This window comes from Cetorhinus maximus, chromosome 8 (assembly GCF_964194155.1).
Source record: "Cetorhinus maximus chromosome 8, sCetMax3.hap1.1, whole genome shotgun sequence".
Taxonomy (NCBI): Eukaryota; Metazoa; Chordata; class Chondrichthyes; order Lamniformes; family Cetorhinidae; genus Cetorhinus; species Cetorhinus maximus.
This window is the reverse complement of record NC_135886.1, coordinates 11,790,256-11,812,832: the sequence shown is the minus strand read 5'-3', so window position 1 is coordinate 11,812,832 and position 22,577 is coordinate 11,790,256. Positions and strand designations below refer to the sequence as shown.

Sequence of the window (22,577 nt, the reverse complement as noted above, 5' to 3'; positions counted from 1 at the left end):
ATGGCACTGGGTCAAACATGGGCAAGGAAACCTGCTGATTACCAAGCTCAGCTGATGAATCAGTGCTCCTCCATGTTCAACACCACTTGGTGCAGAATGTCCATCACCAAGAGTGGCTCGGTAGCACCACTACTGGCTGAGTCCTAAATTACATTGCTGCTAGACTGGGTCTGTGGCATTCTTGAGCTCATCCTCACCAACCTGCCTGCTGCAGATGCATCTGTCCATGACAGTATCGGTAGGAGTGACCCACTGCACAGTCCTTATGGAGACGAAGTCCCGCCTTCACATTGAGGATACCCTTCATTGTGTTGTGTCGCACTACCACCATGCTAAATGGGATGGATTTCGAACAGATCTGGCAACTCAAGACTGGGCATCCATGAGGCGCTGTGGGCCATCAGCAGAATTGTACTCAAACACAATCTGTAACCTTGTGGCCCGGCATATCCCCCTCTCTGCCATTACCTTCAAGCCAGGGGATCAACCCTGGTTTAATGAAGAGTGCAGGAGGGCAATCCAGGAGCAGCACTAGCTTATCTAAAAATTAGGTGTCAATCTGATGAAGCTATAACACAAGACTACTTGCGTGCCAAACAGCATTAGCAGCAAATGATAGATTAAGCTAAGCGATCCCACAACCAACAGATCAGATCTAAGCTCTGCAGTCCTGCCGCATCTGGTGGTGGACAATTAAACAACTCACTGGAGGAGGAGGCTCCACAAATATCCCCATCCTCAATGATGGAGGAGCTCAGCACATCAGTGCAAAAGATAAGGCTGGAGCAATTGCTACAATCTTCAGCCAGAAATGCCGAGTGGATGATCCATCAAGACCTTCTCCAGAGATCCCCAGCATCACAGATGCCAGTCTTCAGCCAATTTGATTCACTCCGCGTGATATCAAGAAACGACTGAAGGCACTGGATACTGCAAAGGCTATGGGCCCTGACAATATTCTGGCAATAGTAACGGAGACTTGTGCTTCAGACCTTCCGGTGCCCCCTAACCAGGTTGTTCCAGTACAGCTACAAAGCTGGCATCTACCCAGCAAAATTGCTTGGGAATGTCCTGTGTGCTAAAAGCAGGACAAGTCCAACCCAGCCAATTACTGCCCCATCAGTCTACACTCAATCATCAGTAAAGTGATGGAAGGGGTAATCAACAGTGCTATCAAGCAGCACTTGCTTAGAAATAACCTGCTCACTTGATGCCCAGTTTGGGTTTCTGCCAAGATCACGCAACTCCTGATCTCATTACAGCCTTTGTTCAAATAAAAACAAAAAACTGCGGATGCTGGAAATCCAAAACAAAAACAGAAACAGTAATACCTGGAAAAACTCAGCAGGACTGGCAGCATCGGCGGAGAAGAGCACAGTTGACGTTTCGAGTCCTCATGACCCTTCAACAGAACTAAGTAAAAATAGGAAAGGGGTGAAATATAAGCTGTTTTAAGGTTGGGGGGGTGGGGGGTTGGGACAACTTATATTTCACCCGTTTCCTATTTTTACTTGGTTCTGTTGAAGGGTCATGAGGACTCGAAACGTCAACTGTGCTCTTCTCCGCCGATGCTGCCAGACCTGCTGAGCTTTTCCAGGTATTTCTGTTTCTGTTTTTGTTTTAGCCTTTGTTCAAACATGGAGATGAGGTGAGAGTGACTGCCCTTGACATCAAGGCCGCATTTGACCAAGTGTGGCATGAAGGAGCCCTAGCAGAACTGGAGCCAATGGGAATGGGGGGAAAACTCCGTTGGTTGGAGTCATACCTAGCATAAAGGAAGATGGTTGTGGTTGCTGGAGGTCAGTCATCTCGGCTCCAGGACATCACTGCAGGAGTTCCTCAGGGTAATGTCCTCGGCCCAACCATCTTAGTTGCTTCATCAATGACCTTCCATCATAAGGCCAGAAGTGGGGATGATTGCACAATGTTCAGCACCATTCGCGACTCCTCAGACACTGAAGCAGTCCATGTCCAAATGCAGCAAAACATGGACAATATCCAGGCATGGGCTGGCAAGTAATATTAGCGCCACACAAGTGTCAGGCAATGACCATCTCCAACAGGAGAGAATCCAACCATTATCCCTTTATGTTCAATGGCATAACCATCACGGAATCCCCCACTATCAACATCCTCGGAGTTACCATTGACCAGAAACTGAACTGGTCTAGCCATATAAATACTGTGGCTACAATAGCAGGTCAGAGGCTAGGAATCCTGCGACGTGTAACTCACCACCTGACTCCCCAAAGTCTGTCTACCATCTACAAAGCACAAGTCAGGAGTGTGATGGAATACTCCCCACTTGCCTGGATGAGTGCAGCTTCCACAACACTCAAGGAGCTTGACACTGTCCAGGGCAAAGTAGCCTGCTTGATTGGCGCCACATCCACAAACATTCACTCCCTCCACCACCGATGCACAGTAGCAGCAGTGTGTACCATCTACAAGATGCACTGCAAGGCTCCTTTGACAGCACCTTCCAAACCCACGACCACTACCATCTAGAAGGCCAAGGGCAGCAGATACATGGGAACTGCCTGGAAGTTCCCCTCCAAGTCACTCACCATCCTGACTTGGAAATATATCGCCGTTCCTTTACTGTCGCTGGGTCAAAACTCTGGAAAGCCCTACCCCCTGACAGCACTGCGGGTGTACCTAGACCATATGGACTGCAGTGGTTCAAGAAGGCAGCTCACCACCACCTTCTCAAGGGCAATTACGGATGGTCAATAAATGCTGGCCCAGCCAGCGACGCCCAAATCCCATGAATGAATAGAAAAAGACACTTCATCCTGACCACTCGTGCTTGAAATAGTCCCTGGTATACAGCACTTCAAATATTATTGCAAAATATATTTTGAAATTTACCTGCTCATTCAAGTTAGATTTTGTAGAATAAATGTTGATCTCCGCAAGTCCAAACAGATCTTTACATTGATTCTTTTAAGCAGTTACAGCGCTTGTGGAGCAGCAGGGAAAGGCCCTAAAGATTTTGCTTTTTTATTCCTCTGTAGCTGGATTTATTCCTCATTGCCGTCAAATAAGCAGATGGTGGCCTTGTCTGCCACATACCCAGAGTCACTGGCCCATCATTTAACGAGGTACATGAGGGATCCCAGCTTCGTCCGACTCAACCCCACTGATCCAGCACTCATTGGTGAGTCCTCTTCAACTTCCACTGTTTAATGGTTTGAAGTGTGAGAATTGCAGTAGAGGTGGCAGATGTGAAGAAGTCTCAAAATTAGCATTGGTGAGGAATTTTTGAACTTATCCAGTGGACTCAGTAAAGCAGTCTGCCACAACATTGCCCCTGAACCTCTGCAACTTGATTTTTGAATCCAGCAGTCACTGATGGTGTGCAATTCCTTTCTCCATTTCTGAAGGTGACCTTTTGAATAGTCACAAACTAAATTCCTAAAATTTAAGTTTGTGCCAGTCAGTGCGGCCGATGGCATGACTTCACACTGATAGTTAAATTACTCTTTCTGGTTGTATTTCAGGCCTGTTGTTGGGCCACTATAGAAGGAACCTTACTCTGCACCTCATCTACCCATTACCTGACTGTGTTTGCTTAAATCTGTTCTCATAAAAATGGCAATCAGCCATTGAGTCCCCTCGAGTCTGTTCTGTCATTCAAATACATCACGTATCTGTATGGTAACTCCATTTATGTGGCTTCGTTTCATCAATTGCCTGAGTATAGAGCAGCCCACAACTACAGAATAGGTGCCCAAACATTCCCAGTCCTTGTGAGTGGTGCCTCTTATTTATTTAGGACGAGAGGAGAAATTGGCCTTAACTGAACTGACAAAGACTCTAAGCTGGGCGCTTAGTAATTGGGAGGTGCAGTGGTGATTTTTATTTTCCATACCTGCATTCACTGGCATTTGTCTGCTTCATTATATCACTGACCAAGTGGAAGACTAGCCTTTTTAATATTGCATTTGGATTTTATAGCACCTTATTGCGTTGTTGAACTGTGAGTATCGAATAATGAATGACTTTTGGAGTGCGGTGAATGTTATTACTTTGGCAGGTGTACAAGTCTTCTATCCAGCAACTTTCCGCAAACAGCAGTAAGGTTAATCGTGATTCCTATTTTGTTCCCCTTGCTTGTTATTTATTGAGGCCAGAACATGGGAGAGCTCCCTGCTGTGCTCTGATTAATGGTATGAAATAACTAGCAATAACTGCAGGAGTTGGGGCAGGACCTTCCTTTTAATGTCTCACTTCTGAGAGTGCAATTATCCCCTCAGCAATGCAACCACAGTGACAGCCCAGTTAGAGTTGAGTGGAAAATAAAATATTCTGTTCTTAAAAAAATATATAGCCTGCCAGTATTTAGCCTTGGCTGATACACCGCTGAAGGTTGTCTGTCTTTCTCTTGTAGTGTAAATTGTTGTGACTGTTTGAAATTTGGCATTCTTGCATTTGTCCTGATGAATGCAAGATGAGAAAACTTCAGCAACATGCCTCTGTTGTCTACTTTCATTGAGGTTACTGAAGGGTGTCAGTCAAGGTAAGGAGTGAGAGTCTTCAAGTTGAGGAAACCCAATGGAGAGGGGGGGAAATTTTTTTTTTTGTTTTGGTTCAAGTGTTTACTGAAATAAGTAACATTTAAACTTCATTTGTCGCAGGTTGGGGGTGTAGCACTTCTCACTCCTATGACAAAATCTTCGCCAGTGTGTTCCTTGAGCTTTAATCTGCTTGCAAATGGTGCCAGCAACAGCTTTACATGATGAACCTTTGAAAGGATTTCAGAGTGTCAGCTCTTCATCCATCAAATAGCTGTTTCTGGGTGTGGGGAGGAGGGAATGGGTAAGAAGAGGCTGTACACAAGTGGACAAAACAGATGAGCTAACATTGATCTTAAAAGGAGTTCACAACCTAAATATTCATCTTTTTCCACTGATCTGTTTAGTGGTTCTAGCACTTTCTGGGTTTTTTTGTTTGAGGCATAAGCACTGACAGGGATAATGGGGAGAGTTCCCCTGCCTCTCTTCAAAATAATGCCATGGGATCTTTCACATCGACCTGAGGGGGCAGGCGGCACCTCTATTTTAATGTCTTATCTGAAAGCTGGCTCCTCCGATGGAAGCATTCCCTCGGTCCTGCATTGGGAGTGTGAGCCTAGAATTTTTGTGCTCAAGACTCTGGAGTGGGTCTTGAACCCACAGCCTTCTGACTTGGGCGAGAGTGCTACCCACTGAACCACGGCTGACATTTTTACTTGGTTGAACATTGCCTCGGTGCTAATGCTTTTATGTCCTGTGCCCAACTGAGCTGTGGAAGAACACCCCCAATACAGTTGGAGCCTATGACCCTGCCCTTCTAAACTTGGGCTGGACAGAGTATTTGGAGCTTTTTGACATTAGGACCAGTACTTCTGCTTTCAGATTAGTCTGAGCAGTGGGGTTTGAGTATTTATATGAAAATATTCATTGCCCACCATAAAAACCTATTCTAAATAGAATATCTTTTGTTCATTTAGCACCAGCGCTCTAAACCTCTTGACGCACTGATCTTTTGTGACTGCATGTGATAGAATACACCAGTATTTTACTTCTAAATGCAAACTTCTATTTCTATCTTAACAGGGCTGAAGCAGTTCTATAAGGTTGTAAATTCTTACCCACTTCCACACAAGATCTTTGAGGAGAAGATGCAACATTTACTGGAGTTGTTCAGCAAGATCCCCTTCAACCAAGCCCTGGTCTTTTCTAATCTTCACAGCAGGTACAGCAGACAAATTCAGCATTCCTCTGAGTGTGGTTGTAAAATCATAGATTCATATCAGCACAGGATGAAGCCATTCACCCTATCATGCCTGTGCGGGCTGTTTGAAGAGCTATCCAATTAGCCCCACATCCCCTGCTCTTTCCCCATTGCTTGGCAATTTTTTCCCTTTCGGGTGTTTATCTAATTCCCTTTTGAAAGTTACTATTGAACCTACTTCCACCGCTATTTCAGGCAGTGCATTCTACTGTACAACAACTTGCTGCATATAGTTTTTTTATCTCCTTGCCTCTGCCTGCCCCTCCGATCTTTTTGCTATTTACTTGAAATCTGTACCCTCTGGTTACTGACCCCTCTGCCACTGGAAACTGTTTCTTATTTACTCTACCGAGAACAACCTCAGCTTCTTTAGCCCCTCGTGCTGACCCAGCCTGCTTAATTTAATATATCTAGCCCTTGATTTTGCTGGTTCCAGTAAAGCAGAGAATGGGATAGAGATGTATTTAGTTGCTGAAACAATTTTCCACTAGATGTCCTTATCCAAAAACTAATTATGCAAGAAACTGGCTGAATACGGATTTCCAACATAGCTGTCAGCAGTGGCTGGTTTGGACAATCATAGTAGTAAGTAATGGAGTGCAGCACAGTAGTGGACTTCACTAGAGTGCTGTTGGTTTGTATCTGGGGGTGTGGGCAGTGGTTTCTTTTGCGTGATGAGTTTCTGGTCTTTCTTTCAGGGAGGTGTTGCATGTCCCTCGAACGGTGTAGAATTATGTTTGACTTGGCCTCCCTGGGACCATTTATGTCAAAGATTTTGCCAGCTGTGTTTTATAAATCATCTCCCTGTGATTCTCAATTTTTATTTCTTCCTGTCAAAACACCTGGGTAAATTAACAGCTTGGAGAGAGGAGACAATATCTTTACTGATTGAGAGTCAGGACCACTGTAAACAGTGTTACGATCCCAGGGTGAAACCTGGCTTGATAGATTCTAACTTTGTTTTTTTTTAAGAAACCGTGGAGGAAAGTTACTGAACAAATTCACAGGAGTTTACTGATGAACTTGTAACATTAAAGAATAAAACATTTATTAAACAAGGAAAAATGAATTATATCACACCAGACAAAAGAAGTTGGAAAGATCTCAATCCAAACACCAGAAAATGATTCAAATCACATTGTTCCCTTTGTCCCAGCAATAACTTTATAGGCACACAAACCCAGTGAAGATTTACCAATATCTTGACACCAAGTCTTCTTGCTTGGACTGGCCTAGTTGCAAACAGTTTTCTTCTGGCGGATTTCTGAGCATTCACTAGATGCTTGTACCCCAACTGGTTTATCTCCCTGAGACACCCAAAACTGCGCTCAAACTCTCTATTACTTCAACTGCAGGGTAAATACATGAGTTCCCTAAACTGAATTCCCCAGCAGACTTGCAGTATTTCTTATCAGAGAGCTTAGAACTCCTGTTTTCCCCCTCTGAAACGCGCACACTGAACCACGTTTTTGTCTTTCCCTGTGTGTCACTGGGCCTCGGTTGCTAGGCAACAGCACAGTTTTTTGTGATTTTGGGGAAGAAACACAAACCCCTTTGTAACCCATCTCTTCACTTCAAGGGTTGTAAAACCTCATTAAATTCATGGATACAAACAAATCCAGAAAACCTGACCATTTTGCTAGGAGGCCCTCCAGACTTCTTGGCACCAAGTTCACAAAAAAAACTAAACAAAACTGAAACCATCTTTCTTAACACATATAAATAGCTTAACAACAGACAGATGAATATTATAACCTTTCTTCTACGATGTCTTTACCCTGAAAGACACTAAAGCGTTTTAATTTATCAATAAACATTCTGCTTTTGTTCAAGAATATTTAAATAAAATGTTTTGAAATGTCACTCAGTAAATTCTGTGCCTTTCGTATTGTAATAGGGCCCAACGTCTAGCAGATATTCTCACCTCGAAAGGACTTCCTGCGGTCTGTATTTCAGGTGAGTGATGTTCTGTGTTTCCGATGTATAACTCCTAGACTGTTCCAAATATTGCACACTGGGACCTGGATTTTGTGTTCGGTTGTATTGTTTCTTTTCTGGTGCAATTCACCTGAAACCAGCATAACTGCTGCCAAATATCTCAATTTTAGGATGAATTGAGGTTCCAAGATCTTTTGCACTAGATTAAAAAATATTACCCTAGAAGTTATCCCCATCCCTCCCAGATGGATTAATCACCTTTGGGAGTTTCTACTAATTGCCCCCATTTGAAGGCCTTTGAAGAGGTGCCAAAAATTAAGCTGGTTCTTTAGGCGTAAGGGCATTAAGATTTTTAATTGTAATTATTTTTAATTTGATAAGAAACTGACTACTGTATTTAAGACATTAAAAGAAAAAAATTCAAGGAAAAATCAGTTCTCAAACTGGCACAAGAACGCTGTTGAATCCATTGAAGCAACTCTTTCCTCCTCTCCTAATATTGCGAAAGGAAATATATTGATAAATGTGATTCATTAATCCAGAGGACATTCTTTTTAAGTGGTGTTTACAGCCTTCAATATGTTGTTACTTTCTATTCAGTTCTGTGTTTTTCCTTTTTAGGCAGCATGAATCAGAACCAGCGACTTGAAGCCATGTCTAAACTAAAACAGTTCAAATGTCGCGTCCTCATTTCCACTGACCTGGTGAGTTTTCTGAGGCACCTGATCAACCTTCAGCTGGGCTCACATGAGAGGAGGTCTTGCCACTGGGGGCTGGGAATCTTCTCAAACTGTCCCAGATAACCTTGATAGCCAGTATGACCTTAGCAGAGCAGGTAATTTTCACCGGAGGAGATGCAGTGGGCAACTCTGTCTGCTGTGCTGCATTCTTGACCCGATTACAATCCTTCAGTAGCTTTGTTAGAGGTTATTTGGGCAGGAGGTATGGGAGTTTGGCCCTTTGAGCTTGAGTAAGTGAATTGTGCTCCTATGGGGGAAGTATGCACTTCACATTAGACAAAGGGAAACTATTGTGTGGCTTCCTTATTAGTTTAGATTGCAGTCTCCTGTTCATTGGCCATTGCAATCTAAGCACAGATTGAGCCAGTTTATCCATTTTTGGCTGCACTGGTCTTCATTCTGTTTCAGCTATCCACATCGATCCCATTTTCCTGCATTTTTAATTGCAGTCCCTGATATTTTCTCCTTCGTGTTTATCTCAAGTGCACTTGAATGTAATTTGCTCAACTACCTGTTGTAATGCACAATGTAATCTAATAACCTTTGTAAAAAAAATAAGTTCCTCCTTCTCTCCTTCACGTTTCTTATTAATCTGAGTATTATGCTTTATTAATGTACCACAGAGTTCAAAATTAACTATTTGAAGAAAATAGAAATGTAACGTAGAAAGTGTTGCAGCCAATTTGTGCACAGCAAGCTTCCACAAACAGCAATGTGGTAGTGACCAGATCATCTGTTATTTTACTGATGTTGGTTGAGGGGTAAATATTGGCTCAGGACAACGGGACGAACACCCCTGTTGTTCTTCCGTCAGAATTTACCTGAAAGCGCAGACATGTATTTAGATTGCTTTGTTCACAAGTCAGGCACCCAGGAATAACTTAACAATGATTTATACCCAGAAAGAGCATGCTAGTATCAAAGATTTAGCAAATGGCCAGGGACGATCTTTATTTGGCACCTGAATCTGTCAGCTATTTCCTGGGGGAAAAACTGTAAATTGTGCTGCAGGTAGTGTTTACAATGCTCCCAGAGATCCTCTAGTGGTATCTGCTGGTTATTGCAGTGTTTGCCACACTCAGGTAAAATGTTCTATGGAGCTCCTCCTAATCTCTCACTGTAACTTTGTCAGCAACAATGGTGCCTTTGCAGACCTCAAAGAAATTTCACTCAATTTTTGAGAACAGCTGGATCTAAACAAGCCTGTCCCCTTTTAGTTGATCAACCCCACCTACCAATGTTCTCCCCATTTCCCTCTATGATTTCTGTCTCCAGAGTTGTCTAATTAGCTTCAAAGCCATTTGCTAGCTTGGCTGAATTGTTGACACCCTATAGTACGAGGATTATGGCTTCAGGCCCCACTCCAATTGGCCACAGGTAACTTCGACTGAGGGAGTGCTGCATTGTTGGAGGTGTACAGTAAACAAAAGCCATTTTTGCCTGATCCGCTGGGTGTTAAAGATCTCATGGCACTATATAAAGAACCAGGTGCTCTCTTGGTGTCCTGGCCAATGTTGCTCCCACACCCAGCACCAGCAGAAACAAACAAACTAGACATTCATCACATTGACAATATGGGAACTTGTTATTCGCAAAACTGCTACTGCATTTATCCATCACCACGGTAATAGCAGAATATAATTTATTGAATGTGAAGCAGCTAACGATGTATGAGTTGTGATGAAGTGCTGTATAAAATTGTCTCTTTCTAATTCTCTTCGATGAAGCATCTTTCGGCTGAAAACTTATTCTCTGACTTTACATAGTACTTACAGCACAGAAACAGGACATTCAGTCCAACTGCCACAGTCTGACCTCCTCCCACCCCGTCCCTTTTTCCCTCATGTACTCATCTCCTTGAATGTATCAACACTATTCGCTTCAACTGCTCCCTGTGGTAGCAAGTTCCACGTTCTCGCTCTGGATAAAGAAGCTTCTCCCAAATTTCTTATTGGATTATTGGTAACTATCTCTTTTTTAAAGCTCCTAGTCCTGAACTCACTGCCCACATCCATAAATAGAAACGTACCTTTACATCTACCCTATGAAACCCTTTCATAATTTTAAATAGCTTTATCACTCCTATTTGTCTATTCCTAATTAAGCTTTTAACTCGTTTCCCCTTCCATTTGAACCTTTGCCATCTTGAACACACTAAGTATTGCTGAGAAAAGCGACATGTCAAAGCTTTTTGTCTTGCACTCATCAGGACACTGAGCAAGAATACCAATTTAAGGGGAAAACAATTATACTGTGAGAAGAAAGTGCTGATTGGTTGGCAAGTGGACTCTGCTAGAGGCGTTACCATGGAGCATGCACTAATGGATGGTGACTGACAGTTAACTGCCAAACATTGTCTGAAATTTAAACCAGGCAGCTTGACCCTGATTGGTTAAGGCATTGCCCTGCAGAAAGAGTCAGCAAATGGCTATCACTGAGATAAAAGCAAAATGCTACGGATGCTGGAAATCTGAAACAAAGACAAAAATTGCTGGAAAATCTCAGCAGGTCTGACAGCATCTGTGGAGAGAAAGACAGAGTTAACATTTCGAGTCCATATGACGCTTCAGGACTAAAGAGAAGTAGAAATCTGGTGAAATATATACTGTTTAAGGTGGGGTGGGACAGGTGAAGCTGGATAGATGGCCAGCGATAGGTGGAGGCAAAAGAGAGGTTGCAAAAGATGTCATAAACAATAGACCGAAGGGGTGTTGATGGTGGTGATATTGGCTAAAAGAGGTGCTAATGGTGGTGTTAAGAGTAGAAAGCAGGATGAGCAAGTGACGGATGGCCCGAGTAGGGGTGGGGTGGGGGGAGGGGCTGATGTGGGATAAAGATCTAAATAGGCTAAAAGGTGGGGACAAAACAATGAATGGAAATACATTTTTAAAATAATAGAAATAGGTGGGGGAAAAGTGTGTATATATATATATATATATATATAAAAATGTGTATATATATATATATATATATATATATATATATATAAAAATTAAAAAAAAATATTGAAAAAAGGGGCGAGGATGGAGGAGAGAGTTCATGATCTGAAGTTGTTGAACTCAATGTTAAGTCTGGAAGGCTGTAAAGTGCCTAGTCGGAAGATGAGGTGCTGTTCCTCCAGTTTGCGTTGAGCTTCACTGGAACATTGTAGCAGGCCAAGGACAGACATGTGGGCATGAGAGCAGGATGGTGTGTTGAAATGGCAAGCGAAAGGAAGGTCTGGGTCATGCTTGCGGACAGACCGAAGGTGTTCCGCAAAGCGGTCACCCAGTCTGCATTTGGTGTCTCCAATGTAGAAGAGACTGCATTGGGAGCAGCGAATGCAGTAGACTAAATTGATGGAAGTGCAAGTGAAGCGCTGCTTCACCTGAAAGGAGTGTTTGGGCCATTGGACAGTGAGGAGGGGGGGACCTAAAGGGGCAGGTGTTGCATCTTCTGCAATTACATGGGAAGGTGCCGTGGGAGGGGGTTGAGGTGTAGGGGGTGATGGAGGAGTGGACCAGGGTGTCCCGGAGGGAATGGTCCCTACGGAATGCCAACATTGGGGTGAAGGGAAGGTGTGTTTGGTGGTGGCATCATGTTGGAGTTGGTGGAAATAGCGGAGGATGCTCCTTTGAATGCGGAGGCTGGTGGGGTGCAAAGTGAGGACAAGGGGGACCCTATCATGGTTCTGGGAGGGTGAGGAAGGTGTGAGGGCAGAGGCGCGAGAGATGGGTTGGGCACAGTTGAGGGCCCTGTCAACCGCCGTGGGTGGGAAACCTCGGTGAAGGAAGGCATGTTAGAAGCGCTGTTTTGGAAAGTGGCATCATCGGAACAGATGTGATTGCGGCGAAGGAACCGAGAGAACGGGATGGAGTCCTTACAGGAAGCAGGGTGTGAGGGGTTGAAGTCGAGGTAGCTGTGGGAGTCGGTGGGCTTGTAATGAATATTGGTGGACAGTCTATCACCAGAAATTGAGACACAGAGATCGAGGAAGGGAAGGGAAGTGTCAGTCATGGACCATGTGAAAGTGATGGAGGGGTGGAAGTTGGAAGCAAAATTATAAATTTTTCCAGGTCCAGATGAGAGCATGGAGCGGCACCGAAACAGTCATCGATGTGCTGGAGAAAGAGTTGTGGGAGGGGGCCTGAGTAGGACTGGAAAAGGAATGTTCCACATACCCCATAAAGAGACAGGCATAGCTGGGGCCCATGCGGCTACCCATAGCCACACCTTTTATTTGGAGGAAGTGAGACAAGTTTAAGGAGAAATTGTTCAGTGAGAGAACGAGTTCAGCCAGACGGAGGAGAGTGGTGGTGGATGGGGATTTTTTGGGCCTCTTCAAGGAAGAAGTGGAGAGCCCTCAGACCATCCTGTTGGGGGTGGAGGTGTAGAGGGATTGGATGTCCATCGTGAAGAGGTGGTGGTTGGGGCCAGTGAACTGGAAATTGTTGATATGATGTAGGGCATCAGAGGAATCGTGGATGTAGGTGGGAAGAGTCTGGGAAAGGGGAGAGAGAACGGAGTCAAGATAGGAAGAAATGAGTTCCGTAGGGCAGGAACAGGCTGACACGATCGGTCCACCGGGACAGTCCTGTTTGTGGATTTTGGGGAGGAGGTAGAAGTGTGCTGTCTGAGGTTGGGAGACTGAGTTTGGAAGCCGTGGAGGGAAGATCTCCAGAGGAGATGAGGTTAGTGACAGTCCTGGAAACAATGGCTTGATGTTCGGTGGTGGGGTCATGGCCCAGGTAAGAGGAAGTGTCTGCGAGTTGGCGCTCAGCCTCTACGAGGTAGAGGTCAGTATGCCAGACAGCAGCAGCACCACCCTTGTCAGCAGGTCAGGGTTGGACCCGGGAGAACGGAGTGCGGCAAGTTCAGAAGGAGGCAGGTTAGAGTGGGTGAGAGGAGCAGAGAAATTGAGAGGGCCGATGTCATGCCGACAGCTCTCAATGAAAAGATCAAGAGCAGGTAAGAGGCCGGAGGGAGGGGCCCAGATGGAGGGGGAATACTGGAGGCAGGTAAGAGGATCCGTTGAACAGGGAGAGGACTCCTGCCCAAAGAATTGAGCACGGAGACGAAGGTGGCGGGAGAAGAGTTCAGCATTGAGGTGAGGGTGTAAGGGTATGAAACTGAGTCCTTTGCTGAGCACTGAACGTTCTGCATCAGAGAGGGGAAGGTCAGGGGGTATGGTGAATACATGGCTGGAGCTGGGATTAGAAGATGGGATGGGGTCAGAGGGACGGGAAGAGGTGGAGGATCCTGGATGGGCGTTGGTATCAACTGGTATCCTGCTTTCTACTCTTAATGTCACCATTAGCGCCTCCTTTAGCCAGAATCACCACTATCAACACCCCTTCAACCTTTTGTTTATGACATCTTTTGCAACCTCTCCTTTGCCTCCACCTATCACTGGCCTTCTATCCAGCTTCACCTGTCCCACCCACCCCCCCCTTAAACAGTATATATTTCACCACATTTCTACTTCTCTTTAGTTCTGAAGAAGAGTCATATGGACTTGAAACGTGAACTCTGTCTTTCTCTCCACAGATGCTGTCAGACCTGCTGAGTTTTTCCGGCATTTTTTGTTTTTGTAATGGCTATCACTGATTTTGTTTAACTGAAAGAGGCACAATGTGTGTACATGTTTGTCTGCAAAGAACAAGGCCCTGTGTATTAATATAGTAATAAGCTCAAAACACGGTGCCCAACATTAGATATGACTCTGCGATTGGATAACATTTGCTAAATAATCCTCAGTGTTCTAAGAATTACGCTGACCACCAATTTAAGATTGCCAGTTGGGCTTGCAGCATGGTGCATTGGCGTGTACTGGAAGCTACATATATTAATACACAGGGCCCTGTTCTTTGCAGACAGAACATGTACACACATTGCAGCTGTTTCAACTAAACAAAATAAGTGACAGCCATTTGTTGACTCATTCCCCAGGGCAATGCTTTGACCAATCGGTCAAGCTGCCTGGTTTAAATTTCAGACGATACTTGGCAGTTAACTATCAGTCCCCATCAATTGGTGCATTCTCTATGGCAACACCTATACCAATCCGAGTCCATTTGCCAATCAATCAGCACTCTTCTCATACAGTATGGTGAGGCGGGGGCAAAGTGGTATTGTCACTGGATTAGTATTCCAGAGACCCAGGGTAATGCCTGGTTCGAATCCCACCATAACAGATGGTGAAATTTGAGTTCAATAAAAATCTGGAATTAAAAAGTCACGATGACCACTAAACCATTGCTGATTGTTATAAAAGCTCATCTGGTTCACTAATGTTCTTTAGGGAAGGAAATCTGCTGCTCTTACCTGGTCTGGCCTACGTGTGACCCCACAGCAATGTGGTTGACTCTTAAAAATGCACTCTGAGCAAAGGCAACTAGGGATGGGCAATAAATGCTGGCCTAGCCAGCAATGCCCACATCCCATGAACGAATTAAAAAATTGTTGTCTTTCCCCTTATATTGGTATTCTTGCGAAGTGTCCTGATGAGTGCAAGATGAAAAGCTTCGACATGTCTCCTTTTATCAGCAATACTCAAATTCTGTACTAACAAATGGCTATACTCTCTCTTGTTGAATTAGGGTGCCTTTACACTGACTTTGTGAGGTGGTGGTGGTGTAGTAATCCAGAGGCCCAGGCTAATGCTGTGGGGACATGGGTTCAGACATCACCGTGGCAGCTGGTGGAATTTCAATTCAATTAACAAATCTTAAATTTTTTAAAAAAGCTACTCTCCGTAATGGTGACTGTGAAACTATCATCGATTGTTGTAAAAACCCATCTGGTTCACCAATGCCCTTTAAGGAAGGAAATCTGCCATCTTTACCCAGTCGGGCCTACATGTGATTCCAGACTGTCAGCAATGTGGTTGACTCCTAACTGCCCTCTGAAATGGCCTAGCAAGCCACTCAGTTCAAGGGGAATTAGGATGGGCAACAAATGTTGGCCTTTCCAGTGATGCCCACATCCCATAAATTGATTGGGCATAGTCAGTGTGGATTTATGAATGGGAAATCATGTTTGATGAATCTGTTGGAGTTTTTTGAGAATGTTACTAACAATTGATAAAGGGGAGTCGGTGGATGTAGTATACTTGGATTTTCAGAAGGCTTTTGATAAAGTCCTCCACAGGAGTTTGGTTAGCAAACTTAAAGCACCTTGGAATAGGAGGTAATATACTGGTATGGATTAAGAATTGGTTGACAGGCAGAAAACAGTAGAAATAAAATGGTCATTCTCATGTTGGCAGGCTGTGACTAGTGGGGTGTTGCAGGGATCAGTACTTGGGGCTAACATGCAGGTGCAGCTGTTCACATATATCAATGATTTGGATGTGGGGACCAAATGTAATATTTCCCAGCTCACAGATGACACAAAGCTAGGTGGGAATGTGTGTTGTGGGGAATTTGCAAAGCGGCGTCAAGAGGATTTGGACAGACTTAGTGAGTAGGCAAGAATATGGCAGATGGAATATAATGTGGAAAATTGTGAGGTTATCCATTTTGGTAGGAGAAAGAGATGCACAGCGTATTTCCTAAATGATAAGAGATTAGAAAGCGTAGATGTACAAAAGAACCTAAGTGTCCTCATCAGTAAGTCTCTGAAGGCTAACATGCAGGTGCAGCAGGTGGAGTATCCTGTATATGAGGATAGTATGGGAAAAGGGCATTGAAGCAGATGATCAGCCATGATCATGTTGAATGGTGGAGCAGGCTCGATGGGTTGAATGGCTTATTCCTGCTCCTATATTCCATAATTTTATGTTCCATAAAAAAGAATAAAAAATACTTCAGCATCAGTAGGCACAAGAGATGTTAAACTCTGAAATTTATAGTGATGGAGTGCACCCACTGTTCCCTAATTTGTTGGACCAATGTGTCCTGATGTGTACTGTGCTCTTATATGTGCGATACCAGATTATGATGGGTCTTTGATTAGTTCTACAATGCTGTATTTAATGGAGAAATGTATCCATAATTCAGATTCCTAGCTCTCATTGTAATGAAACAATTTTCTGTTTTATATCATTTAAATAAATCATTGAGCTCCTTCAACTGCAAAAAGCACTTGGATGATTTCCAGTTCTATCAGTACAAGTCATGTCATTGAGGCAGGGGCAGAGGTGCAACAACTGGACTTAACCTTCTCCGTTAGGGAAGTGAACAATTAGCTGTTGTGCAGACTCACAATCCGGTGACTGGTATTGGAACGTTTGTGTGTGAGCAAGTAGTCAGGTCAGTGTTGAACATGACTGCACCGTCATTGTCCTCTCTCCCCCACCCCCGCCCCAGCCCCAAACCTTGAGATTCTGCATAAGTTTGCCACAAAAATGTAAAAGTTTGGACACTGCTGCACCAGCCTGTGGCTGTGGGAATGTATGATGTGTATGGATTTATTATGGTGTAAAGGTGTTTGATATTTATACAGCAGTGGGTGTTGTCTCTTTCAGACTTCCAGAGGAATTGATGCAGAGAAAGTGAACCTGGTTGTTAACCTTGATGTACCCCAGGACTGGGAGACATACATGCATCGCATTGGAAGAGCTGGCCGCTTTGGTATGAGCTACATGGAATTTACAGCCCTGAATGGGCCATTTGGCTCAACTGGTGGTGGTTATGCTCCACACAAGCCTCTTCCCTGATTTACTTCATTTCTCTATCCACATATCATTTTATTCCTTTCACCCTCATGTACTTGAGGTGTGCTGTGGCATTCTGAAATTCTGCCAGAGTTTATGGGGTTGTCTACACACGGATATTGGATTATTGCTGTAAACATCTTTGTTACTTTATATAAATGTGCAGATGTTCTGGTCTGTGAATAATGGCTTTCCCATCCTGAATCTGTGGCAATACTGGGGCTTGGGTCTGACCCTCAAGATTTGAGCACACAATCTAGGCTGACACCCCAGTGCAGTACTAAGGGAGTGCTCAATGGTCAGAGGTGCCCTCTTTTGGATGAGATGTTAAACTGAGGTCCTGCCTTCTGTTCAAATGGAAGTAGAATATCCCCTGATACTGTTCAAAAAAGAGCAAGAGTTCTCCTGATATCCTGGCCAGCACTTATCCTGTGGGTAAACCAGATAAATTGATAAGTTTATCTCCCTACTGTTTGTGGGGCCTTGTATGCAGTTAGCTGGCACGTTAACCTACATAACTGACTGCACTTCAGAAGTCATTAATTAACTGCAAACTGTTTCAGGATGAGAGAAATGCTATATAAGCATTTGCTGCCTGTCTGTCGTTGCTGAACTGAAAGTTGTCTTTAGGGATTATGGGCAGTAGGTATCATTTGAGTTTGGCTGTGAGCCTTTTTGCAGTCAAATAACTTTGTGCTCCAGGTTCATGAATAAAGGAAGGACCTCTTAATACTGGAGAGCAGTTATGCTAACAATAGTCAGTGACTCTAGAAAAGTAAATGAGAAAATCAATATGGGAGCATTTGCCATTTTAAGATAGCATTAATTTAGTCCTTTGGAAACTGAGGGGGGGAAGAGATCTTGCGTCTTAATTTTCCTTTGATATTCATTCAGGCACTCAAGGCTTGGCTGTAACTTATTGTTGTCGTGGTGAAGAGGAGAATGAGTTGGAGCTAATAGCACAACGTTGCAATCTTCAGCTCCTGAGTTTACCTGGTAGGTGGTGATAGTGAATTTACTTGCAAATGCAATCTTCTAAATTATTTCTAACTAGCACTAAGTTGTAACTACACACTTGAACCATTAAAAAAACTTATTTTTAAAAATAAATTATTGACCATATTTTATTTGTACCCTTTTTAATATCTCACAACCTAATTATTAAGTTTCAGCTGGTCAGTTGATGTTTAATTGCTTTCAAGCTATACTGGAAGGTACATATATTAATATGCAAGGCCCTGTTCTTTGCAAACAGAACTTGTAGACACGTTGCACCTGTTTTAGCTAAACAAAATAAGTGACAGCCATTCGCTAGTTCTTGACCAGAGTCAAGCTGCCTAGTTTAATTTTCAAACCGTGTTGGGAAGTTAACTGTCAGTTACCATCAACTGGTGCATTCTCCATAGCAACCCCTCTACCACTTGCCAACCAATCGGCACTCTCTTCTCATACAATATAAATGTCGTTTCCCCTGGCATTGGTATTTTTCCTGCGATTGCCCTGATGAGTGCAAAACGAAAAGCTTCAACAAAAATGTCTCTTTTTCAGTAATGCTCAAGTTCTGTACAACCAAATGACTGTTTAGTTGTTTTATTTGAAGGAACTGTGTTGGTTGAAAAATGTTCGCATGTTTCAGGCTAAAGTTGACAAGTGTCCAGCATAAAGTAACTGCATCCCACTATCCCACCTCCTCGCCATGCCCATACACAATAAGAGACTTCAGTAGTGTAGGTCTGAGGAGAATACGTAGACTCTGTAAGGTCTTTGCTGCCAATTCTTTATATTTTCTTTCTTTTAAATAGATCCAATTCCACCAGGACTACTGGAAGAGCCTGTTGATTGGGATGTAGAAGTCATCAAGGTACAAGAGGCTAAGGATTCATCCCTTGAGGCAACTTCACCGTCCACTGAAGTTGAACCTTCAATCGCTGCAAAGCAGCAGAGTGCAGTCCTGGAGCCATTTTCACTGCCTCCCGTCGAACTTACTGGAAAGATGTTCACGACCAGGAAAGTTCAGAAATCGAGGAAGGCGCCAACAGAAAAAGAGCCCCAGGAACTTGTGGTGGATGTTGCAAGGACGCCTGACGTCAGTATCTGCCACGTACCCAGCAATGACATCAAAATGAAAGTTCAGTCGAATCTCCAAGCTACTATGTCCTGTGATGGGCCCCAGTCATCGAGTGAACAGGTCGCCATCACAATTGAAAACAGGAAGGCGCTGCAAGAATCGCTTCCAAAAATCCCAGCCCTGCCACTGTTTAAGAAAAGTTCAAAACGTGGGAAGAGATCATTGAATTTTGTGGAAATTGTAGACGATTACGAGCGCTTCCTTGCTGATCGAAACGAGAATCCAGTGGAAATAGTCCGGCGGTGGACTGGCTTCGCTGGGATCTTGAAGGAGAAATCGTTGAACGAAGGCGAAGATTCAGAAAGCCGAGAACTGATGCCCCGCGAGCAGAACAGTGGCCTGTTTTTAAGTAAGAAAGATATGATGTGTTTGCATAATTCTCAAAAATGGGCAAAACCACCTGTGTTGGATGGCCAAGACTCCAGCGATTCCAGCGCCAGTGCTAGCTCTTCGACACGAAGCAGGTCCAGCAGCAGGGAATCATCTACAGAGGCAGAGGTGCAGGTGATCACACGTGCCCATGATGGAGGCCTGCGGAGGAAGGACATGGGCCCTGCGCTGGAGAACTTTCCCAACCAGAGTGGGAGAAGCCTTCCCGCCTTCCAACCCCATACCTGGCACGGGGGCTTCAAAGGCCGTGCAGCTTCTGATTCTTTCTCCTGTGCACCTTCCAAAAGGCCGCTTGAAAAAGATACAGGGTTAGGTCTTAAAAGCCCCTCTCTTAAAGGCTCGCCTTCTAAGGGCAGCAGGAAGAGACCCAAGGGCGATCCCAAGTTTGGATCAGCTGAAACAGCCAAAGCTCCCGGTGAGCAAGAGGCGGGCAGTGAGAATGCATCACGCACTTACCCCGAAAGCAGACAGGTACTGCCCGCTGAACCTGATTGTTCTGGTGATTACTGGAAGGCTTACTATCGTGCCTGGCGCAATTACTATGCTACCATTGGTTATCCTTACTATGGAAGTTCAAAGAGAAATTCTGATTGGCTGAAAGCTTACCAGATGAACTCTGTGTATCTGCAGGAACTGCTTAAACCATAAATGATTAGCTTTTTAACAGTAATTTACAGTAGAACATTTTTGTACTACAGCTGAGCTAATGCAATAAAGATTTTCACACTTGTGATATATTTTGTAGTTTGGATTTTTAACAATATCTAAGGCAATGCTGTGGTTTTGACATAAACATTTGAAATTGATGGTAGGCAAAGTAGTTTGCTCCATCAAGCCTGCTGCACATACCATGAGCATCCTGACTAAAGACTTCTTCCTTCTTTTTCCCCCCATCTCCATATTCCAAGTCATTTCCTTGGAGAGGTGAAAAAAGCCATTAAGGGAGAGAAAAAAATTCAGGAAAATTACTCTCTGACTCCTCTCAGGCGATCAGAACCTGTCCAGTAGATTATATACAAGAAAGCATTGCTATAGATTGGTGAGATAGGGATTGAAGTTCACTGTTTCAATCAGTAATGCACTCACTTTAATTAGATGGCTACAGAGCTGAGGCTAGACTCGCCCATTATTGACAGGTGTGGGCTTTTCGCCTTGACAAGTACCTTACCGCAAACCTGACAACAGCATAGACACGGAAGCTGGCGGCTTTGAGCTAAGGTCAGTTCTGGTCACAAGTTTGCTTTCTGCCAGTGCTTGAATCATTGCCAAATAGCTGAGTCAACACAGCACCAAACTCTTAATTTGACATTCCCTTTGCTGGTGTGAATGGATAGTGAGGGATGTGAAAGGATACTGCTGGTGTTCTAACTTACACTAAGTCATGTTCACCTTCCATCCCTGCACTTGCTGACCTATATTTGGCTCTTTAAACAACACCTCGATTCTAGATTTTAATTGTTCTACCGTTGGCGGCTGTGCTTTCAGTTGCCAAGGCCCTGAGGTCTGGAACTCCATCCAAACCTCTCCACCTCTTTTCCTTTCCTCCTTTAAGGCACTCCTTAAAACCTTCTTTGAACAAGCTTTTGGTCACGAGTCCTAATATGTGACTGTCAAATTTGTTTGATAATACTCTGAAACCACAGGATGTTTTACTACATTTTAAGGTGCTCTATAAATACAAGTTGTTGGGCTGACCGTAGGCTCTAATGATGTTAAGGAACGCTGTGGGAGCTTGTCAGAGAGAGCTTTCCTTTGTATTTTGTTCTGGGAGTGTTTGGTGTACCCACAGGGCTCATCCCAATGACAACACAGTAGACACTGACGAGCTAGTGCTTAATTAAAATAAATTTACCTTGGCTCTTAATGTCGTTTTCAGTTCTGATTTGCAATGATTAATTTCATGAAGTAAAATGTTCTTAAAAGCCTAGTTAATTCGGGATGGCGTAGTGGTATTGTCGCTGGACTAGTAATCCAGAGACCAGGGTAATGCTCTGGGGACCCGGGTTTGAATCCCACCATGGCAGATGGTGGAATTTGAGTTCAATAAAAATCGGGAATTAAAAGTCTAATGATGACCATGAAACCATTGTCGATTGTTGTAAAAACCCATCTGGTTCACTAAGGGAAGGAAATCTGTCTTCCTTATCTGGCCTGGTCTACATGTGGTTGACTTGAATGCCCTCTGAAATGGCCTAGCAAGCCACTCAGCTGCGACAAACCGCTACAAAGTCACAAAAAAGGAATGAAACCAGATGGACCACCCGGCATCGACCTAGGCACCGGAAACAACAATGGCAATCGCAGCACTGTCGACCCTGCATCTGGGGGGCTAGTGCCAAAATTGGGAGAGCTGTCTCTCAGACTAGTCAAGGAACAGCTTGACATAGTCATCCTCATGGAATCATACCTTGCAGATAATGTCCCAGGCACCACTACCACCACCGGCAGTGCAGACCCGTAGAGGTGGCGGCACAGTGGTATACAGTCAGAAGGGAGTTTCCTTGGAAGTCCTCAACATCGGCTCCAGACCCCATGAAGTCTCATGGCACCAGGTCAAACATGGGCAAGGAAACTTCCTGATTGCCACGTACTGCCCCCCCTCAGCTGATGAATCGGTGCTCCTCCATGTTGAACACCATATCCCCCACTCTACCGTTACCACCAAACCAAGCAATCAACACTGGTTCAATGAAGAGTGCATGAGGGCATGCCAGGAGCAGCACCAGGCATACCTAAAACTGAGGTGTCAACCTGGTGAAGCTATAACACAGGACTACTTGCATGCCAAACAGCCTACGCAGCAAGTGATAGACCAAGCTAAGCGATCCCACAGCCAACGGATTAGATCTAAGCTCTACAGTTCTGCCACATCCAGTCGTGAATGGTGGTGGACAACTCACTGGAGGAGGAGGCCCCACAAATATCCCCATCGTCAATGATGGGGGAGCCCAGCATATCAGTGCAAAAG

At 44.2% G+C, this 22,577-nt stretch overlaps 1 protein-coding gene across 1 annotated transcript in view; it reads left to right on the top strand.

The window, feature by feature from the left end:
• Positions 1-20,345, top strand: part of ddx20 (DEAD (Asp-Glu-Ala-Asp) box polypeptide 20) — a 32,010-nt gene extending 11,665 nt beyond the window's left edge. Inside the window, 7 exon segments of the mRNA XM_078546431.1 lie at positions 3,018-3,160; positions 5,601-5,739; positions 7,676-7,734; positions 8,338-8,420; positions 16,903-17,008; positions 17,986-18,087; positions 18,894-20,345. Of these exon segments, the coding sequence (XP_078402557.1) occupies positions 3,018-3,160; positions 5,601-5,739; positions 7,676-7,734; positions 8,338-8,420; positions 16,903-17,008; positions 17,986-18,087; positions 18,894-20,257 (1,996 nt within the window). The 3' untranslated portion in view covers positions 20,258-20,345.
• The last annotated feature ends 2,232 nt before the right edge of the window (positions 20,346-22,577 follow it).